The 19,249-nt window shown below is 40.2% G+C and overlaps 1 protein-coding gene across 5 annotated transcripts in view; it reads left to right on the top strand.

Moving 5' to 3' along the window:
- The window catches only part of NUP98 (nucleoporin 98 and 96 precursor), a 118,016-nt gene that overhangs the window by 40,769 nt on the left and 57,998 nt on the right, over positions 1-19,249 (top strand). For 3 of the 5 annotated variants that reach the window (XM_032258895.1, XM_032258896.1, XM_032258897.1), the window contains exons 12-14: positions 1,882-2,022; positions 9,306-9,439; positions 13,104-13,291. In XM_032258895.1, the coding sequence (XP_032114786.1) occupies positions 1,882-2,022; positions 9,306-9,439; positions 13,104-13,291 (463 nt within the window). The remainder of the gene's footprint in view (positions 1-1,881; positions 2,023-9,305; positions 9,440-13,103; positions 13,292-19,249) is intronic. The other 2 variants (XM_032258899.1, XM_032258898.1) reach the window with 1 other exon arrangement.

A 19,249-nucleotide genomic window follows, 5' to 3' on the forward strand; every position in this document is an offset into this window, starting at 1 on the left:
ACCTAAGTTTTTGTTTGGAGGCAAGGAGGTATTAGCCTACCAGAAAATAAAAAATTCTGTAATTTGTGCTGTAAACTATTTCCTTTGAGAAAGTAATACAATTTTAATATTTCTTAGAACTTGCATTACTAACAGTTTCGAACTTTAAAAGTATTATTCCTTGTCCCAAAGCTGTACTTTTTTAAATAAAAATACTTTTATTGCTACATTGTTGTCTTATTTTTAATGAGGTTGGACAGTCAGAGTAATTTCTGTTCAATAGTCATCCTTACTGATTTATATTGTGTGGATTGTCTTGGTATATAAACTTCCTGTTCTTTTTTGATTGTGATTTCAAAGCAGTTCCCATACAGTACTTTTGACCTGCAATTATTATATCTTTAAAGTGATTTTGCTGGTAAATGATATTTGTTTCAAGATGCAGTTGATACATTAAAAAGAATTTCAGAAGCCCTGCATGGTGATGCATGCCTGTAGTCCCAGCTAAGGTGGGAGGATTACTTGCGCCCAGGACTTAGCCTGGGCAACATAATGAGACCCTGTCTCTCTCCCTCTCTCTCTGTCTTTCTTTTTTTTTTTGGAGACAGAGTCTTGCTTTGTTGCCAGGCGCCAGGTGCCAGGCTGGAGTGCAGTGGTGCAATCTTGGCTCACTGCAACCTCCCCCTCCCGGGTTTAGGCAATTCTCCTGCCTCAGCCTCCTGAGCACCTGGGACTACAGGCACGAACCACCATGCCCAGCTAATTTTTGTATTTTTAGTACAGACAGGGTTTCACCATGTTGGCCAGGATGGTCTCAATCTCTTGACCTTGTGATCCTCCCGCCTCGGCCTCCCAGAGTGCTGGGATTACAGACTTGAGCCACCGTGCCTGGCCTTCTCTTTTTTTTTTTTAATAGGAACTTTAGATCTTAATAAATTGCCAGTAATTTGGGGGAAATATGGTGGGTAATGGAATAGAATTTTTTAAAATTAATGCCAATAACTTGTATTTACCATATTCTTCCCCATTTTACATTTCTAAAATCACTGCCAACAACAAGGTCCCTAAGGAAAATTCAACTGTACAAGTTTCTGCAACGGATTTCTCCCTGGTGAAAACAAGTTCTTAGTCCAGCCACTCTGGTTCATACTGAAATTTGAGTCTGTTAGTAACCTCACCAGAAGACGTTGAGCTTTTTGTAAAACAAGTTTGTCTAGATAAAGTAGTTTTCATGAGGTGGTATAATTGAAACTATTGTGTTAGTGAAAAAAGATATGTTGGATTTAGTTTTCTATAGTTTAGCCTGTATTTCAGTAAGAAAGATGACATGATTGTGTTAGTTGAGTATTTTGATTTTCAAATACTGAGTTTTAAGAATAATTTTTAAAAATTGTTTGGAAATTGTTTTACTACAGAGTAGCAGCTAAGAGCCCTGGTTGTCAAATTACACCTACGTTTGAACCCCATTTCTCTCATTTATAACATTGTGATATCATGATAATTACTAAAGCCTAAATTTTCTCCTCTGTTAAATGGGAATAATGCTTTCTACATCAGACATAATAGCTAATTTTGATGAGCTTATGGTATGTACCTGTCTCTTCTAAATGCTTTATATTTTTTATTCATTTTAATCTTAGGATAAATGTCTAAGCAGTATATTAAGTCATGTTACAGTTGAGGAAACTGAAGCACATAGAGATTTAAGTGTTTTACCTAGGATGTGTATAATGTACTGAGCCCAGTGCTTGACCTATGGTAGTACTTACCATATTCACCCCTTTGTTGAAATGAGTGGTCATTATGAAGTTTCCAAATGTATTATATTTTTAAGTAACTGACCTCTGGCACAACATTGAAAGGATCTTCTTTGGTGCTTTTTCTTTCCTCTTGTCTCCATAGCTCTTGGTGCTGGACAGGCATCTTTGTTTGGGAACAGCCAACCTAAGATTGGAGGGCCTCTTGGTACAGGAGCCTTTGGGGCCCCTGGATTTAATACTACGACAGCCACTTTGGGCTTTGGAGCCCCCCAGGTCCCAGTAGGTAAGTGTCAGTCACTTTAGAAGGCTTTACTTAATATTTTGCTAATTGTTGCTGACCTGATTTTTCATCCCACCCCTGTTCCATTCCTGCCAAGGCATTGCATTCATGCATGTCATTAAACAGTTGTGTAGTAAAAAGGGGCTTATTAAGAGATCGTGACCAATTCTGGTTTCCCTGCTCCTAGGCCTTCTCTCTCAAACCACTTTTGTTACTGTTTTTAATTCATCTGATATATTATGTTGTTCATATTGTTAAATAATGTGCTTATATTGCTGTTTTTTCGTTTATTAAATCTAAGTAAATTTAACCTGTTATGGTAGTTAAGAATTGAGCTCAGACTTCTTCCAATATAATTACGTTTACTAAATATACTATATTTCCTAAATTTAGTTTATCTATTGAAGTGTTTTTCATACTTCATTGATTCGAATATTCCTTCCCAATTTTGGCAGTGTCCACCTACCACTTTTTTTATTATTTATTTTGAACCTAAGGAAATTAACTTTTTAATTTAAATAGCTTTTTAAAGAAAATTATGTTTCACGGGAAGTGAAAAACTGATTATCACCTGGCATAAATAGAGTAACTGAGATAAATAGAATAGATAGGTAGATAGATAATATTTCTGTATCACTGAATTAATCTTTCATACTATCGTGATACATGTGTCACATTTTGAGAAACCTTTGCAAATTTAAGCTACATGCTTACGTATTTTTCTTATTCTGTCAAACTAGGTGATAGTGTTTCTTGAGTCTTCTTTGTCAAATGAGGATATTAGTACCCTTCCCTATGCTTCTATTACCCTTATTTCTTTTCCCATCTTTTTTCTTTTATTGGAGAGTTTTGCTCTGTTCCCCAGGCTAGAGTGCAGTGACTCGATCTCTGCTCACTGCAGCCTCTGCCTCCCAGGTTTAAGCGATTCTCATGCCTCAGCCTCCCTAGAAGGTGGAATTACAGGCACCTGCCACCGCACCCATTGAATTTTTGTAATTTTAGTAGAGATGGGGTTTTGCCATGTTGGCCTGGCTGGCCTTGAACTCCTGACTTCAGGTGATCCATCCACCCTTAGCCTCCCAAAGTGTTGGGATTACAGGTATGAGCCACTGTGCCCAGTCAGTTGTCATCTTTCTTCCTTTCCTTTTTTGTTTCCTTTTTCCTTTTCCTTTTGTCCCCTCCCCCTCCCCCCTCCCACCTCCCCCTCCTTCCTTCCTCCTCTCTCCTCCTTGCTCCCTCCTCCCTACTCCCTCCTCCCTTCCCCTTCTCTCCCTTCCTCCAGACTAGAGCGTAATGGTGTGATCTCAATGTCAGCTCACTGCAACCTTCACCTCCCAGGTTCAAGTAATTCTCGTTTCTTCGCCTCCTGAGTAGCTGGGATTACATGCCCATGTCACTGTGCCTGGCTAATTTTCGTACTTTTAGTAGAGATAAGGTTTCACCATATTGGCCAGGCTGGTCTCGAACTCCTGACCTCAAGCAATACTCCACCTTGACCTCCCATAGGGCTGGGATTACAGGCATGAACCACTGCACTTGGCTTAGACTTCCATTAATTCTTTCTTCTTTCTGTTTTCAATTCTACTTCAAACCTGGTATTCCCAAGTCCCTAGACTTCTGGAATTCTCCAAAGTAGATATGTCTCATTTGATCATACTAGTTGACCCTTGAACAACATGGGTGTTACAGGTGCTGACCCCCACCCTGTAGAAAATTTGCAAATAGTGTTTGATTCCCGAGCTTTATTGATAACACAGTCAGTCAGTTAATACACATTATGTATATTATATGTAGAACCTACTATATTTTTGCTATAAAGTAAGGTGAAGAAAAGAAATTATTATTAAGAAAATCATGAGGCACGCCGGGTACCGTGGCTCACACTGGTAATCCCAGCGCTTTGGGAGGCCTAGGTGGGCAGATCGCCTGAGGTCAGGAGTTCGAGACCAGCTTGACCAACAAGAAGAAACCCTGTCTCTACTAAAAATATAAAATTAGTTGGGAGTGTTGGTGCATGCCTGTAATCCCAACTACTCAGGAGGCTGAGGCAGGAGAATCACTTAAACCCAGGAGGTAGGGGTTGCCGAGATTGAGTTGTTGCACTCCAGCCTAGGCAACAAGAACAAAACTCCATCTTAAAAAAAAAAAAAAAAAGAAAAAGAAAAGAACATCATGAGGAGGTTGAAGGGGTTGGTCTTGCTCTCTCAGGTGGCAGAGGAGGAAATTCACACATCAGTGGATCCACACAGTTCAAACTTGTATTCAAGGGTCAGCTGTAATTGCTGTTGAGTGTACTCTAAGCTGTTGTTTCCTCTATCCTGCTTGATCACTCCTCTGTTCACATCTTTCTCCTAGAAATTTGTCATGTTTTCTCGTCTGTTCATTTACCACCTTCCCATTCTTTGTCTTCGTGGGTTTATATAGATAAATTTTAATGTTTTTTAGCCATAGATTTTAATAATGTCTTTGGCGAGAGGGGGTGAATTAGAATTTTCATTGATTTCTGTGCGAACTTTATACTCAGCTTTATCATTAAAAATAGACCAGGCAGGTGGCTAACACTTGTAATCCCAGCACTTTGGTAGGCCTAGGCGGGCAGATCACTTGAGGACAGGAGTTTGACCAGCCTTGCCAACAAAAAATACAAAAAAATAGCTGGACATAGTAGCAGGCACCTGTAATCCCAGGTGAGGCAGTAGAATTGCTTGACCCAGGGAGGTGGAGGTTGTAGCAGTGAGTTGAGATCAAGCCACTGCACTCCAGCCTGAGCCACAGAGTGTGACTCTGTCTAAAAAAAAAAAAAAAAAAAAAAAAAAATTCTCATTTTTATTGACTTGGTTTTAGTAGAAGGAGGTAGCATAAATTACCATAATGTGCCATTTCTACTTGTATAGACTGCTTTTTAATAATCCATCTCTTTCTCCAAAGCGAATTAACAGTTCCTGACACAAGAATTTAGTTAATATTAAAGTTGCTTGCCTTAACGTTACTGCGCATTTAAAGGTAATTGTATTTACTAGAATGTACATCTTTGTATTATAGAATCTTAGTTGAAGGTACTTTAGAACTATGTGAGCCTACCTTTTCTTTAAAAACCTCAGTTATAGTGGCTTCCTTACAGACAGCACAGTCTGTTGTTCTGTCCTGATTGTTTACAAACCAAATCCTGCCTCCATAGAATTTCCACTCAGTGTTTCGACTTTTATCTCCTAAAGCTAAGCAAAACCAGTCTAGTATAATTTCTTTTTCTTTTTTTGAGAGGAGTCTCATTTTGTCACTCAGGCTGGAGTTCGGTGGCACAATCTTGGCTCACTGCAGCCTCCACCTCAGGTGATTCTCCTGCCTCAGTTTCCCAAGTAGCTGGGACTACAGATGAGTGCCACCGTGTCTGGCTAATTATTATATTTCTAGTAGAGATGGGGTTTACCATGTTGACCAGGCTGGTCTTGAACTCCTGACCTGAAGTGAAGTGATCTGCCTACTTCACCCTTTCAAAGTGCTGAGATTACAGATGTGAGCCACCATGCCTCACACTAGTATAGTTTATTCGTGGTAACCCACTGGCTTTCTTCTGGATAAAGTATCATTAGATTCTTCTGTTTCGTCAGCAGACTTAGTGTTTATACTTTTCTCTATCCCTTTAATCATTTGGTCATGATTTAGTTCTTTGGAATGTTTTCTTGTGAAATTTTCTTGGGAATTTAGTTCTTTGGAAAGTTTTCAAATTATTTTGACCAAGATTAAATGTAATACCAGTAGTTGCTTAACTAGTACTTGCTTGTTTTCTTGTTTTTACTAACCTATCAAGATACTCTCTTATCTTTGTCTTTAAATACTACAGTTAACACAAAATTTATATTTATTCATAAAAAAATAAAATTATGCTCATACACTTTCTTAATTGTGTTTGGATTTGTTACAGTAAGTTTTTGGGTTTTTTGAGCACTCCCAGGTAGTGATGGGATCAGCTAATACAGGTCAGTTTTTTAAATGAGTAAATTGCCTGTCCAGTAACAAAATGACCAGTGAAGTTTGGAATTCTAAAATTTTTCTTGAATCTCCTTCCTTGCATAGTCCCCAGAATAACAGTATGCTGTTAATCTGTAGTACTGTGTACCAAAAATAAAATCTGTAGTACTGGGTGATTTTGTGTATTTTTTGCTCTTAAATTGGGTTTCTGAATGTAGATGATTTATTTACTATATGCTCTTTAAATTGACATCTCTTTGGTTTGAAATCCTGAGCAAACATGTCCTGTCTCATTAAATATCAACATCAATATACGATGTTTTAGGGTTTATTGAATACATCGGTTTTAAGAAACCTTTGACTAAGGTAGCTCTACTTCTTTTTCATTAAATTAGCTATAGCAGGCTGTTCTGGTTTTTTTAATTACTGCTTTCGTTCTCCATACCGCCTGTCCCCCTTCCCCCTCCCCACAACATTGTAAGAATTTTCAGAATGTTTAATGTCGCTCCTTTATTGTGGATTATTGTGTTATATCTTGACAGTAACTTTATTTGTAAATGTTTATAAGGGAAAAAGGTAGTATTTTTGTTTGTAAAATTACTAGTATGATTTGAGGGTTTTTTTTTGAGACGGAGTTTCACTCATGTTACCCAGGCTGGAGTGCAATGGCGCGATCTCGGCTCACCACAACCTCCGACTCCTAGGTTCAGGCAATTCTCCTGCCTCAGCCTCCTGAGTAGCTGGGATTACAGGCACGCACCACCAGGCCCAGCTAATTTTTTGTATTTTTAGTAGAGACGGGGTTTCACCATGTTGACCAGGATGGTCTCGATCTCTTGACTTCGTGATCCACCCGCCTCGGCCTCCCAAAGTGCTGGGATTACAGGCTTGAGCCACCGCGCCCGGCCCTGATTTGAGTTTTGGTCAGTATTTTTTGGAAAGAGATTTTATCTTGCAAAGAGGTTTCTTCATCAGTCAGGATACACTGTAGTGGTTTTGCTTTTTTCTTATTTCTTATGTGGTATAATGGAAGATGGTGAATAGTTTTCATTGTTGCTTATGTCTGTTCCCTAAATTCTCTGCAATTGATAACAAATATTCTTACACTTTGGGAGAAAATTAGACTGACTTGAGTTTTTTTTCTTTTACTTTATATTATTTGAATGTTAAATGTAAATAATAAACTTATAAGGATAACTTAACCATTTTCTTCAGGAAGACACCTGGGTTTGGGGAAAAAAAAACACCACCACATTTTTGTTTGTATGCTGCCTTCCTCTGTAGCCTTAGTGTACACGTATTTTTATTCTCGAAATTTCATTTAATGCATCAAAAATAATTTCATACTTCCACAATATAACAAATTATTGTTTTTTTTTTTTTTTTTTAGACGGAGTTTCGCTCTTGTTACCCAGGCTGGAGTGCAATGGCGCGATCTCGGCTCACCGCAACCTCCGCCTCCTGGGTTCAGGCAATTCTCCTGCCTCAGCCTCCTGAGTAGCTGGGATTACAGGCACGTGCCACCATGCCCAGCTAATTTTTTGTATTTTTAGTAGAGACGGGGTTTCACCATGTTGACCAGGATCGTCTTGATCTCTTGACCTCGTGATCCACCCGCCTCGGCCTCCCAAAGTGCTGGGATTACAGGCTTGAGCCACCATGCCCGGCCGTTATTGTTATTATTTTGTTTTGTTTTGAGATAGAGTCTTGCTCTGTTGCCCAGGCTGAAGTGCAGTGGCACGAAATCGGCTCACTGCAACCTCTGCCTCCTGGGTTCAAGCAATTCTTCTGCCTCAGCCTCCCAAGTAACTGGGACTACAGGTGTGCACCTCCACGCCCAGCTAATTTTTTTGTATTTTTAATAGAGACAGGGTTTTGCCATGTTGCCCAAGCTAGTCTCCAACTCCTGAGCATAGGCAATTTGCCTGCCTCAGCCTCCCAAAGTGCAAGGATTGCAGGCATGAGCCATCGCGGCCAGCCTATAATTTTTATAACTACATAACTGACTATGTTGATATGTCATATTTTTACAGTTTTTTTTTTTTGTTTTGTTTTTGTTTTTTCTTTTTTTTTTTTTTTAGACAGAGTCTTGCTCTTTTACTCTGGCTGGAGTATAGTAGTGTGATCTTAGCTCACTACAACCTCCACCTCCTGGGTTCCAGCCATTCTTCTGCCTTAGCCTTCCAAGTAGCTGGGATTATAGGTATGTTCTTCCACGCCCAGCTAATTTTTTGTATTTTTAGTAGAGGTGGGATTTTACCATGTTGGCCAGGCTGGTTTTGAACTCCTGACCTCAAGTGATCCACTTGCCACGGCCTCCCAAAGTGCTGAGATTACAGGCGTGAGCCACCACACCTGACCTACAATTGTTAACTTAATATTGGATACGTAGGTTGTTTACGTATCTTGACTATTGTATATAATGTGTAGTGAACACTTAGGAATATTTTTTCATTTTCTTTCTAGTTTAATTAAGTCATTGAGTTAAATTTTCATGATTAAAATTAGTAAGTTAAAAAATATAGGTCAGTTGTGGTGGCTGACTCCTGTAATCTCAGCAGTTTGGGAGGCCAAAGTGGACTGATAGCTCAGGCTCAGGAGTTCACGACCAGCCTGGGCAACATGGCGAAACCTCATCTCTACAAAAAAAAAAAAACACACACACAAGAAGTTAGCTGTTGCAGGTGTGGTGGTGCCCTTGTAGTCCCAGCTACTTGGGAGGCTGAGGTTGGAGGATCACTTGAGCCTGGAGGCAGAGGTTGCAGCGAGCCAAGATTGTGCCGCTACACTCCAGCCTGGGTGTGGGGTGTGTGTGTGTATGTGTAAATGTGTATATATACATGCATATATGTGTGTATGTGTATATATATATTTAGACACACACACACACAGAGTACTTGCCCTGTATACTGTCATATTATTTCCTTTAGACAAATTAAACCAGTCTGTAATGTTTTCAGAAGTCAAAGACTATGGCTTTTATGCAGCTATTGCAGTGATAGGTATGCATAAAATATTTGATCAGTGTTGTTTAAATTTGCCTTTCTTTGATTAGTAGTGACAGTGAACACTGTGTAAATGAATTTATATGGGTATTGTCTCTTAACATGCAAAATGCCTCTTCCTAAGTTTGACCTATTAGCTTATTTGATTCTTGATTTTCTTCACGGTTTGCTCTACACACACCCTGCCTCAACGATACTATTGATATGAACATTTTGAAGACCACTTCTTCAAAAAGAATACTGAGCTCTGTGCTATAAATACATCGTATCCTAGCATTTATATATATTTTTTCTTCTCTTTTTTTAAAAAAGCTTTGACAGATCCAAATGCTTCCGCTGCCCAGCAGGCTGTTCTCCAGCAGCACATCAACAGTCTGACATACTCACCTTTTGGAGACTCTCCTCTCTTCCGGAATCCCATGTCAGACCCCAAGAAGAAGGAAGAGGTAAATTTAAGGATACTTGTGTAAAATATCATATCAGAGAAAGAGAAACTGAATGTGCAGAATGTATTTTTTTTTTGTCTGTATATGTTAAGGGATTAAGTTAATATAGGCATAATTCATTTTTGAAGACATTATTTGACTAAGCCAAGGGGTAAATTATTTTTGCTGTATCTGGAAGTTGTGACAGTGAAATGAGCGCTAGACTGCAGATGAAGGCTGAGGGTTTTCAACAGCCCTGAAATAAGGCAGATATTAATATTCTCATTTTTAATTTAAAAAATTTCTTTTTAAATTTTTTTAAATTTCTTTTTTTGAGACGAGGTCATGCTAGTATCAAACTCCTGGAAGCGATCCTCCCGCCTTGGTCTCCCAAAGTGCTGGGACTACAGGTGGAAGCCACCAGGCCAGCCCTGTTCTCAGTTTTCTCAAACTAAGGCTTAGAGAGGCTGACTTTCCTCAACTCATAATGCTCTTAAGTGGCATAACCAAAATCTTAACCTCTTGATTTTTACATAGCTCTGTCTTTAATCTTTTATAACTCTAGTGGCAAAAACATGATCTTTTGTTCACATGGTATTAAAAGTATAGCCTTTGGTCCGTTTTATCCTTATTTTACCACTTATAATCTATAAGAGATTAGAAAATGAGAAAGTCATTTTGCATCCCTAAATTTCTTCATCTGTAAAATGGGCATAGTAATACTGTTCAATTTTGACGGGTAAATGAAATAATGCATACCAGGATCATAGTAAATTGCTCAGTGTACAAAAATTATTATTCAGTCAATTATGTCATCACATGTATCCCTCAGCTTTTTATTTATTTTTATTTATTTTTTTCCTTCCATCTGGCAACTTTCATTTAAAACTTTTTATTTTTTATCTTTTATTATTTTTTTTTTAAAGAAACGAGATCTTACTATGTTCTTAAATTTAACTGTGTAAGCTATATATGAGAAGCAAAATATGAGTATGAAAGTACCTTTGAAAGTGGTGTGTGGCCGGGCGCGGTGGCTCAAGCCTGTAATCCCAGCACTTTGGGAGGCCAAGGTGGGTGGATCACGAGGTCAAGAGATCGAGACCATCCTGGTCAACATGGTGAAACCCCGTCTCTACTAAAAATACAAAAAATTAGCTGGGCCTGGTGGTGCGTGCCTGTAATCCCAGCTACTCAGGAGGCTGAGGCAGGAGAATTGCCTGAACCCAGGAGGCGGAGGTTGCGGTGAGCCGAGATCGCGCCATTGCACTCCAGCCTGGGTAACATGAGTGAAACTCCGTCTCAAAAAAAAAAAGAAGGTGATGTGTAAATGATTAGATGAAAAATATGTTATTTATGCAGCCTGATTTTAGGTGGCTGAATATGTGCTAGGCATTGTGTTGTTAAGTGCTTAGGATACAAAATGAGAATAAACAAGAATTTATTAAGATTGCTATCCAGTGACAAAGATCAGACATATGAGCACTTAACTCTACACTGGCTTGGTAGAGTATATGTAGTAATGGAACAGTGTCTATCTATGACAAATGGATAAATAAAATGTTGTATATGTATGGCTAAATGGAATATCATTCAGCCATAAATAGGAATAAAGTACTGATACATGCTGTAATGTGGATGAACCTTGAAAACATAAGTGAAGGCCGGGCATGGTGGCTCACGCCTGTAATCCCAGCACTTTGGGAGGCTGAGGTGGGCAGATCACCTGAGGTCAGGAAATCGAGACCAGCCTAACCAACATGGTGAAACGCCATCTCTACTAAAAAAAAAAAAAAAAAAACACAAAATTAGCTGGGCATGGTGGCTCATACCTGTAATCCCAGCTACTCAGGAGGCTGAAGCAGGAGAATAGCTTGAACCTGGTCGCTGGAGATTGCAGTGAGCTGAGATTTCACCATTGTATTCCAGACGGGGCAACAAGAGCGAAACTGTGTCAACAAAAAAAAGAAAACAGAAGTGAAAGCAGCCAGACACAAAAAGAAGTCACATGATTTCACTTATATGACATATCCAGAATAGGAAAATTCGTAGAGAAAAAAAGCAGATTCATAGTTGCAGAGGGAAGAAATTGAGAGGAACTGAGTTTCTTTTTCAAATAATCGAAGTTTTTAGGAATTAGATAGTGGTGATGGTTGCACAGCCTTGTAAATATACTAAAAACTATTGAAGTAAATGAATTAAAATGGTGAATTCTATGTCATGTGAGTTTTATCTTAATATAAAATTTAAAATATAATAGTGAAAAGATGATAGATGATTGGATTAATTTGTTAAGGCTTAGTTTTCAGAAGAGGAACATTAAAATTTTTTGTATCGTTATGTAGGTATTGGCAAGTCTAGGTCAAGTATTCCAACCAAAAACTGAATTGTGAAAGATCACAACAATCTGGGAATAACAAAGATTCATTGTTACTAAAGTGTAAACTGGGAAGAGAAGAATAAATTGTGACAGGCTCAATATGCTAGACATTTTTATTTGAAGTGATTATATAATCTCATTTATGCTTTTAGGAAAAAACAAATGTAGAACATCCTCAGGATGCTGTAGGATGTTATAGAGGTGATCATCTGAAGCACCCTGAAATTTAGTTTTGTGTCCTCCACTAATTTGTAGTTTCCTCAGTAATCAGGGGAAGTAACTTTATTCTTAGTTCCCAGAGTTTGACTTATGGTAAGTATTAATATTTACTAAAAGGTGGATAAATGTAAGCTAATACCTGTTCTTTTTTTTCCCAGAGCAATTTGGATTGCGCAGAAGTTGAATATTAATTCATGGCAGAGTCTCAGTGTTTCTTGAAATACAAGATTTTTGGTTTAATTTAAAAGCAATGTCTATGGCTTAGGATTTTTTTGGTATCATGTTTTCGTCAAATGAACATAAATACTGTTTTACAAAGCAGAATGATTGCAAGCTAAACTCTTTCATAGGATGAAGAGAATGAACAAAATATATTAATATGTTGTATTAGTACATTTTAATTTACAAAACTTTTTTTCAGATGTATTATCTTTGGTTTTTTGGAGACAGAGTCTCACTCTGTCACCCAGGCTGGAGTGTGGTAGTGAGATCTCTGGTCACTGCAACCTCCACCTCCCGGGTTCAAGCAATTCCCATGCCTCAGCCTCCCTAGTAACTGGGATTACAGGTGCACACCTCCATTGTTCGGCTAACAGATTCATTATCTTAATTACATTTTAAAAGATGTCAGACAAATCATTTTAAATGGGGGCTGGAAAAGTGAGTAAAAATCAGTTTTAGAATAAAGACAGTTCTGTTAGTATTCACACATACTTACATATAGAGCACCCCAAATCCAAAAATTGAAATCCAAAATGCTCCAAAATCCAAAACTTTGAGCACTGATGTGCCATTCAAAGGAAATGCTCTTTGGGATATATTGGATTTTGGATTTTCACATTTGGGGTACTCAACTGGCAAGTATAATGCAAATATTTCAAAACAGAAAAAAATACTTCTGGTCCCAAGCATTTTGGATCAGAAATACTCAACATGTATAAAGTTGGGTGTTAACATCCTTGTTTTATGGGAGCAGAGACTTGAACATATATGTAGCAGGGAGGATTGAAATCTGGACTTGTGATTTTTAAGGCCAGTGCCATACATTTAAAGTGATCTGAAATAGTCCTTGATGCTTTTATTTTTCAGAGATTGAAACCAACAAATCCCGCAGCCCAGAAGGCTCTTACTACACCTACTCATTATAAACTGACACCCCGCCCGGCCACTAGAGTCCGGCCAAAGGCTTTACAAACAACAGGCACAGCCAAGTCACATCTCTTTGATGGGCTAGATGACGATGAACCATCCCTAGCTAATGGAGCATTCATGCCCAAGTGAGTTTATTTTTGTTAACAGAAATTAAGTTTCAAATACTGATATAAATTAAATATGAAATAACTTACAATTATTTATTTAAATATATTACAGATGTAATACAGTCCACTTTTTTGTTTGTTTCTGAGGCAGTCTTACTCTGTCTCCCAGGCCCAGGCTGAAGTGCAGTGGCATGATCTTGGCTCACTCCAGCCTGTGCCTCCCAGGTTCAAGTGATTCTCCTGCTTCAGCCTACTGAGTAGCTGGGATTACAGGCGTGTGCTACCACGCCTGGCTTATTTTGTATTTTTAGTAGAAGTGGAGTTTCACTATGTTGGCCAGGCTGGTCTTGAATCCCTGACCTCAAGTGATCTGCCAGCTGGCCTTCCAAAGTGCTGGGATTACAGGTGTGAGCCACTGCACCTGGCCAGTCCACTTTTTTTTTTTTTTTTTTGAGACAGTCTCACTCTGTTGCCAGGCTGGCGTGCAGTGGCACAATCTCTGTTCACTGCAAACTCCACCTCCTGGGTTCAATTGATTCTCCTGCCTCAGCCTCCCAAATAGCTGGGACTGCAGGTGCATGCCACCACGGCCAGCTAATCTTTTGTATTTTTAGTAGAGATGGGGTTTTACCATGTTAGCCAGGATGGTCTAGATCTCCTGATCTCTGTGATCACCCACCTTGGCCTCCCAAAGTGCTGAGGTTATAGGCGTGAGCCACCATGCCCGGCCCACTTACTTTGTTGTTGTTATTGTTGTTGTTGAGACGGAGTCTAACTCTGTCACCCAGGCTGGAGTGTACAATGGCAAGATCTCGGGCTCAATCCAAACTCTACCTCTGGGGTTCAAGTGATTCTCATGCCTCAGCCTCCCGAGAAGCTGGAATTATAGGTGCCTGCCACCATGCCCAGCTAATTTTTGTATTTTTTTTTTTTTTTTTTAAATAAGATGGGGTTTCACCATGTTGGTCAGGCTGGTCTTGAACTCCCGACCTCAGGTGATCCGCCCACCTTGGCCTCCAAAGTGCTTGGATTACAGGTGTGAGCCACCGTGCCCAGCCTAATTTTTGTATTTTTAGTAGAGACGGGGTTTCACCATGTCAACCAGGCTGGTCTTGAATTCCTGACCTTGTGATCTACCCGCTTGGGCGTCCCAGAGTGCTGGAATTACAGGTGTGCGCCACCATGTCTGGCCACACTTTTTTATAATTTAAAAAATGCAGAACATCACAGAGAAGAAGAAAAGTGACCTGATCACTCCCAGGGATAACTCAATAGTTAGCATAAAAATATTTTGAAAAATATGCCTCTTATTTTACATATGCATAATTTTGTTTTGTTTTTGAATAATTTGTTGTTGTTTTTAAAAGTTCACGTCTCACTCTGTCACTCAAGCCGAAATGCAGTGGCGCAATCACTGCTCGCTGTAGCCTTGACCTCTGCAGCTCAAGTGATCCATCCACGTCATCTTCCTGAGTAGCTAGAACTATAGGCTTGTGCCACCATGCCCAGCTAATTTTCGTATTTTCTGTAGAGATGGGATCTCCCTATGTTGCTCAGTCTGGTGTTGAACTCCTGGGCTCAAGTGATTCAACTGTCTCAGCCTACCAAAAGTGCTGAAAATTAGAGGCATGAGCTACCACATCTGGCTGTGTTGTTTACTTAAGAGATAGGGTCTCTGTCTCATGCCCAGGCTGAAGTGAAGTGGTGTGATCATGGTTTGCTGTGATCTTGAGCTCCTGGGCTCCAGCAGCCCTCCCGCATGAGCCTCCCAAGTAGCCAGGACTATAGGTGTGTGCCACCATGCCTGGCTACTTAAAAAAATTTTTTTTTGTAGAGATGGTGTCTTGCTATGTTCCCCAGGCTGCTCTCATACTGGCATCAAGCGATCCTACCACCTTGGCCTCCCAGAGTGCTGGGATTACAGGTGTGAGCCACTGTGCTTAGCCTACTTTTTTTTTTTTTTTTTTTGAGGCGGAGTTTCGCTCTTGTTGCCCAGGCTGGAGTGCAATGGCGCGATCTCGGCTCACTGCAACCTCCGCCTCCTGGGTTCAGGCAATTCTCCTGCCTCAGCCTCCTTAGTAGCTGGGATTACAGGCATGCGCCACCATGCCCAGCTGATTTTTTTTTTTTGTATTTTTAGTAGAGACGGGGTTTCACTATGTTGACCAGGATGGTCTCGATCTCTCGACCTCGTGATCCACCCTCCTCGGCCTCCCAAAGTGCTGGGATTACAGGCGTGAGCCACCATGCCCGGCCATTTTTTTCTTACAACTCAAAATAGTCAAATAGATTAAGAAGATTCTGTTTATTTTGTTTTGTTTTGTTTTTGAGATGGAGTTTCATTCTTGTTGCCCAGGCTGGAGTGCAGTGGTGTGATCTTCAGCTTCCGACTTGCAGGTTCAAGTGATTCACCTGCTTCAGCCTCCCAAGTAGCTGCGATTACAGACATGCATCACCACACCTGGCTAATTTTTTTTGTATTTTTAGTAGAAACGGAGTTTTTCCATGTTGGTCAGGTTGGTCTCAAACTCCTGACCTCAGGTGATCTGCCTACCTCAGCCTCCCAAATTACAGGTGTGGGCTACCACGCCCAGCCTATTTTTAAAAAATACATTATAATTTTATACAAATATAGAACCAATAATAAAATAATTACAAAGAAAAGAAAATACAGGAAAGTATGTGGAAAGGTTGTTAATAAGCATAGAACACTACACTTAAATGATGCGTGGAACAAAAACCTGAGAAAAATTAAACACCAAACAGCATTTCATTTCTTGGTTGTTTATTTTTCTAGATATGTGTCTTGATAGCTAGACACACAAACACACAGGCTTTTTGAACAAGTACTTTTGTAGTCGGAAGAAAAGAGGTGGTGTTTTTAGAGGGAGTCTTATAAGCGTTGGAAAACAAACAAATTTTATCACTCCTAATTCTTTCTCTATGAATGTTAATAAGTTAAAAACATCACATGCAACTTTCTTTCCTTAAAAATATGGTAATCTGCCTCATGAAAGATGGAAAGCCTAATTTTGCATGTTTCTTAGAATACCAGTAAATTATTTTGAAGCCAGAGACTGTGTGTTATTTGTGTCTGTCCTGGCATTTTATTTTATTTTATTTTATTTATTTATTTTTTTTTTTGAGACGGAGTTTCACTCATGTTACCCAGGCTGGAGTGCAATGGCGCGATCTCGGCTCACCGCAACCTCCGCCTCCTGGGTTCAGGCAATTCTCCTGCCTCAGCCTCCCAAGTAGCTGAGATTACAGGCACGCGCCACCATGCCCAGCTAATTTTTTGTATTTTTAGTAGAGATGGGGTTTCACCGTGTTGACCAGGATGGTCTCGATCTCTTGACCTCGTGATCCACCCACCTCGGCCTCCCAAAGTGCTGGGATTACAGGCTTGAGCCACCGTGCCCGGCCTAATTTTTTTTTTTTTTGAGACAGAATCTTGCTTTGTCGCCAAGCTGGAGTGTAGTGGCGTGATCTTGGCTCACTGCAACCTCTGCCTACTGGGTTCAAGCGATTCCCCTGCCTCAGCCTCCAGAGTAGCTGGGATTACAGGCGGGTGCCACCACACCTGGCTAATTTTTTGTATTTTAGTAGTAACGGGTTTTCACCACGTTGGCCACGATGATCTCCGATCTCCTGACTGTGTGATCCGCCCACCTGGGCATCCCAAACAAGGGTGAGCCACCATGCCCGGCCGTAGCATTTTGTTTATTTGTTTGTTTATTTAAGACAGAGTCTTGCTCTGTCACCTAGGCTGGAGTGCAGTGGCGCGATCTTGGCTCACTGCAACCTCCGCCTCCTGGGTTCAAGCAATTCTCCTGCCTCAGCCTCCTTCATAGCTGTGGCTACAGGTGCGTGCCACCACGCCCGGCTAACTTTTGTGTAAAGACAAGGTTTCGCCATGTTGGCCAGGCTGATCTCAAACTCCTGACGTCAGGTAATCCACCCTCCTCAGCATCCCAAAGTGCTATGATTACAGGCATGAGCCACTGTGCCTGGCCTTGTCCTGGCATTTTATACCCTGCTTTTGCATAGAGAAGGTAAAAAGGTTTACACTGGTCCAATCATCAGGTCAGTAGCTCAGAGGTCAGTTTCACCAGGGCTTAGGATTTTCAAATATACAAATAGAAAGGATTAAGGTGGAAAGGCATGTATTTTGCTGTTAATACCATCTGACCTTGGCTTCACTTCTGTGATGTTGCTGTCAAACGTCTTTTTTTTTTTTTTTTTGATACAAGAGCCTCATGCCATTGTCTATGCTGGAGTGCTGTGGTGCAGTCATACCTCACTGCAGCTTTGACCTCTGGGCTCAAGTGATCCTCCCACCTCAGCCTTCCAAGTAGCTGAGACCACAGGCCCACACCAACATGCCCCGTTAATTTTTTTTTTTTTTTTTTAGTTTTTGTAGCTGTGGGGTCTTTATGTGTTGCCCAGGCTGGTCTCGAACTCTTAGGCTCAACCCTCAGCCTCCCAAAGTGTTAGGATTACAGGCATGAGCTACCACGCCCAGCCACCTATCAACAGTGTTAATGTACCAGAAGCATTTTACATAGTTGATCTTGTCCCTCCTCCTTGATTCACTTTAATAATTGTCTTCCAGCACCCCAGAATTTCCTAGTTTCCTTCCTGCCTCACTGGTTGCTGCTTCTCAGTCCACTTTACTTGTTCCTCTTCATTCAGTCTTCTTTAAATTAGAGTGCCCTTGGCTCAGTTGTTGATCACATTTTATGTATGCTTAATTTCCAAAGTGCTTCCATTTATTCTTACGGCTTTAAATGTCATCTATAGTCTGACGATTCATGATTCTTATATATATTCTTTTATCTCTATGTTTTCACTTCAGTGTCTGAAAGACATTTATTTCAAAATCAACATGTCCATCACTGTAGTCTTGATATTTTTCTCAAAGCTGTTCCACCCAAAACCTATGTCAGATGATTGCATTTCTGTCTTTCTGGTTGCTGAGGTCAGAAATTTTGGAATTTTCCTTGACTTTGTCTCACATTTGTCATCTAAGATATCAGCAAATGATCTCGATTCTACCATGTATATTACTTAGAATCTATATGGTTATCACCACATTCATTGCTATTAGCCTGATACAAGCCACCACTATCTCTTGGCTGAATTATCACAGTACACTCTTTGTTACCGTGTTCCATGTGTACTTGAATGTGTACTCTGTAGCGAATGAGTACAGCATGTTCCATGTGTACTTGAAAAGAATGTGTACTCTGTAGCGGATGAGTACAGCGCTCTTACATTAGGCTAAGTTAGAACAGCCTGGGCAACCTGGCGAAAAACCTTGTTTCTTTCGCTTTGGACAAACCAAAGAAAGAAAGAAAACACTTTTTTTTTTTTGAGATGGAGTCTTGCTGTATCACCCAGGCAGGAGTGCAGTGGTGGCAATCTCAGCGATTCTCCTGCCTCATCCTCCTGAGGAACTGGGATGACAGGCACGCACCACCATGCCCTGCTCCTGACCTCGTGATCCGCCTGCCTCAGCCTCCCAAAAGTGCTGGGATTACGGGATTGAGCCACCACTGCACCTGGCTGAAAAAGAACTTTTTAGTCAGCAAATGACTACCTTTTTCGTTTAAGACAGCACAATGAACTCTGTGGTGAAACAGCCATATATTCGTACTGCCAAAAGAGAGAGAAAGCTTTTAGAGAGATGATACGTATACTGATGATTGAAATACAAACATAGTGTGATGAGTGAACAAAGTGTCTGGATAAAGTGCTCAGGGGGTTGGGAAGAGGATAGTTTCAAGGGGATTTTCCCCTTTGCCTTGAAGGTGTTTAGCTTTATTCTTCTAAACACTGTAGTGCAATGTATTTGATGCCTTGTGTTTTGGCTATATGATCCTAGGAAGTGTTTATAAATGAAACTTGTTAGGTTATTATTAAGTGTACAAGAGTTGAGCAAACATGCATCATTGGACTCCAGTTTTTAAGATA

The sequence above is a fragment of the Sapajus apella genome, unplaced genomic scaffold (genome assembly GCF_009761245.1).
Source record: "Sapajus apella isolate SASKATOON/1434 unplaced genomic scaffold, GSC_monkey_1.0 scaffold106, whole genome shotgun sequence".
Classification (NCBI taxonomy): Eukaryota; Metazoa; Chordata; class Mammalia; order Primates; family Cebidae; genus Sapajus; species Sapajus apella.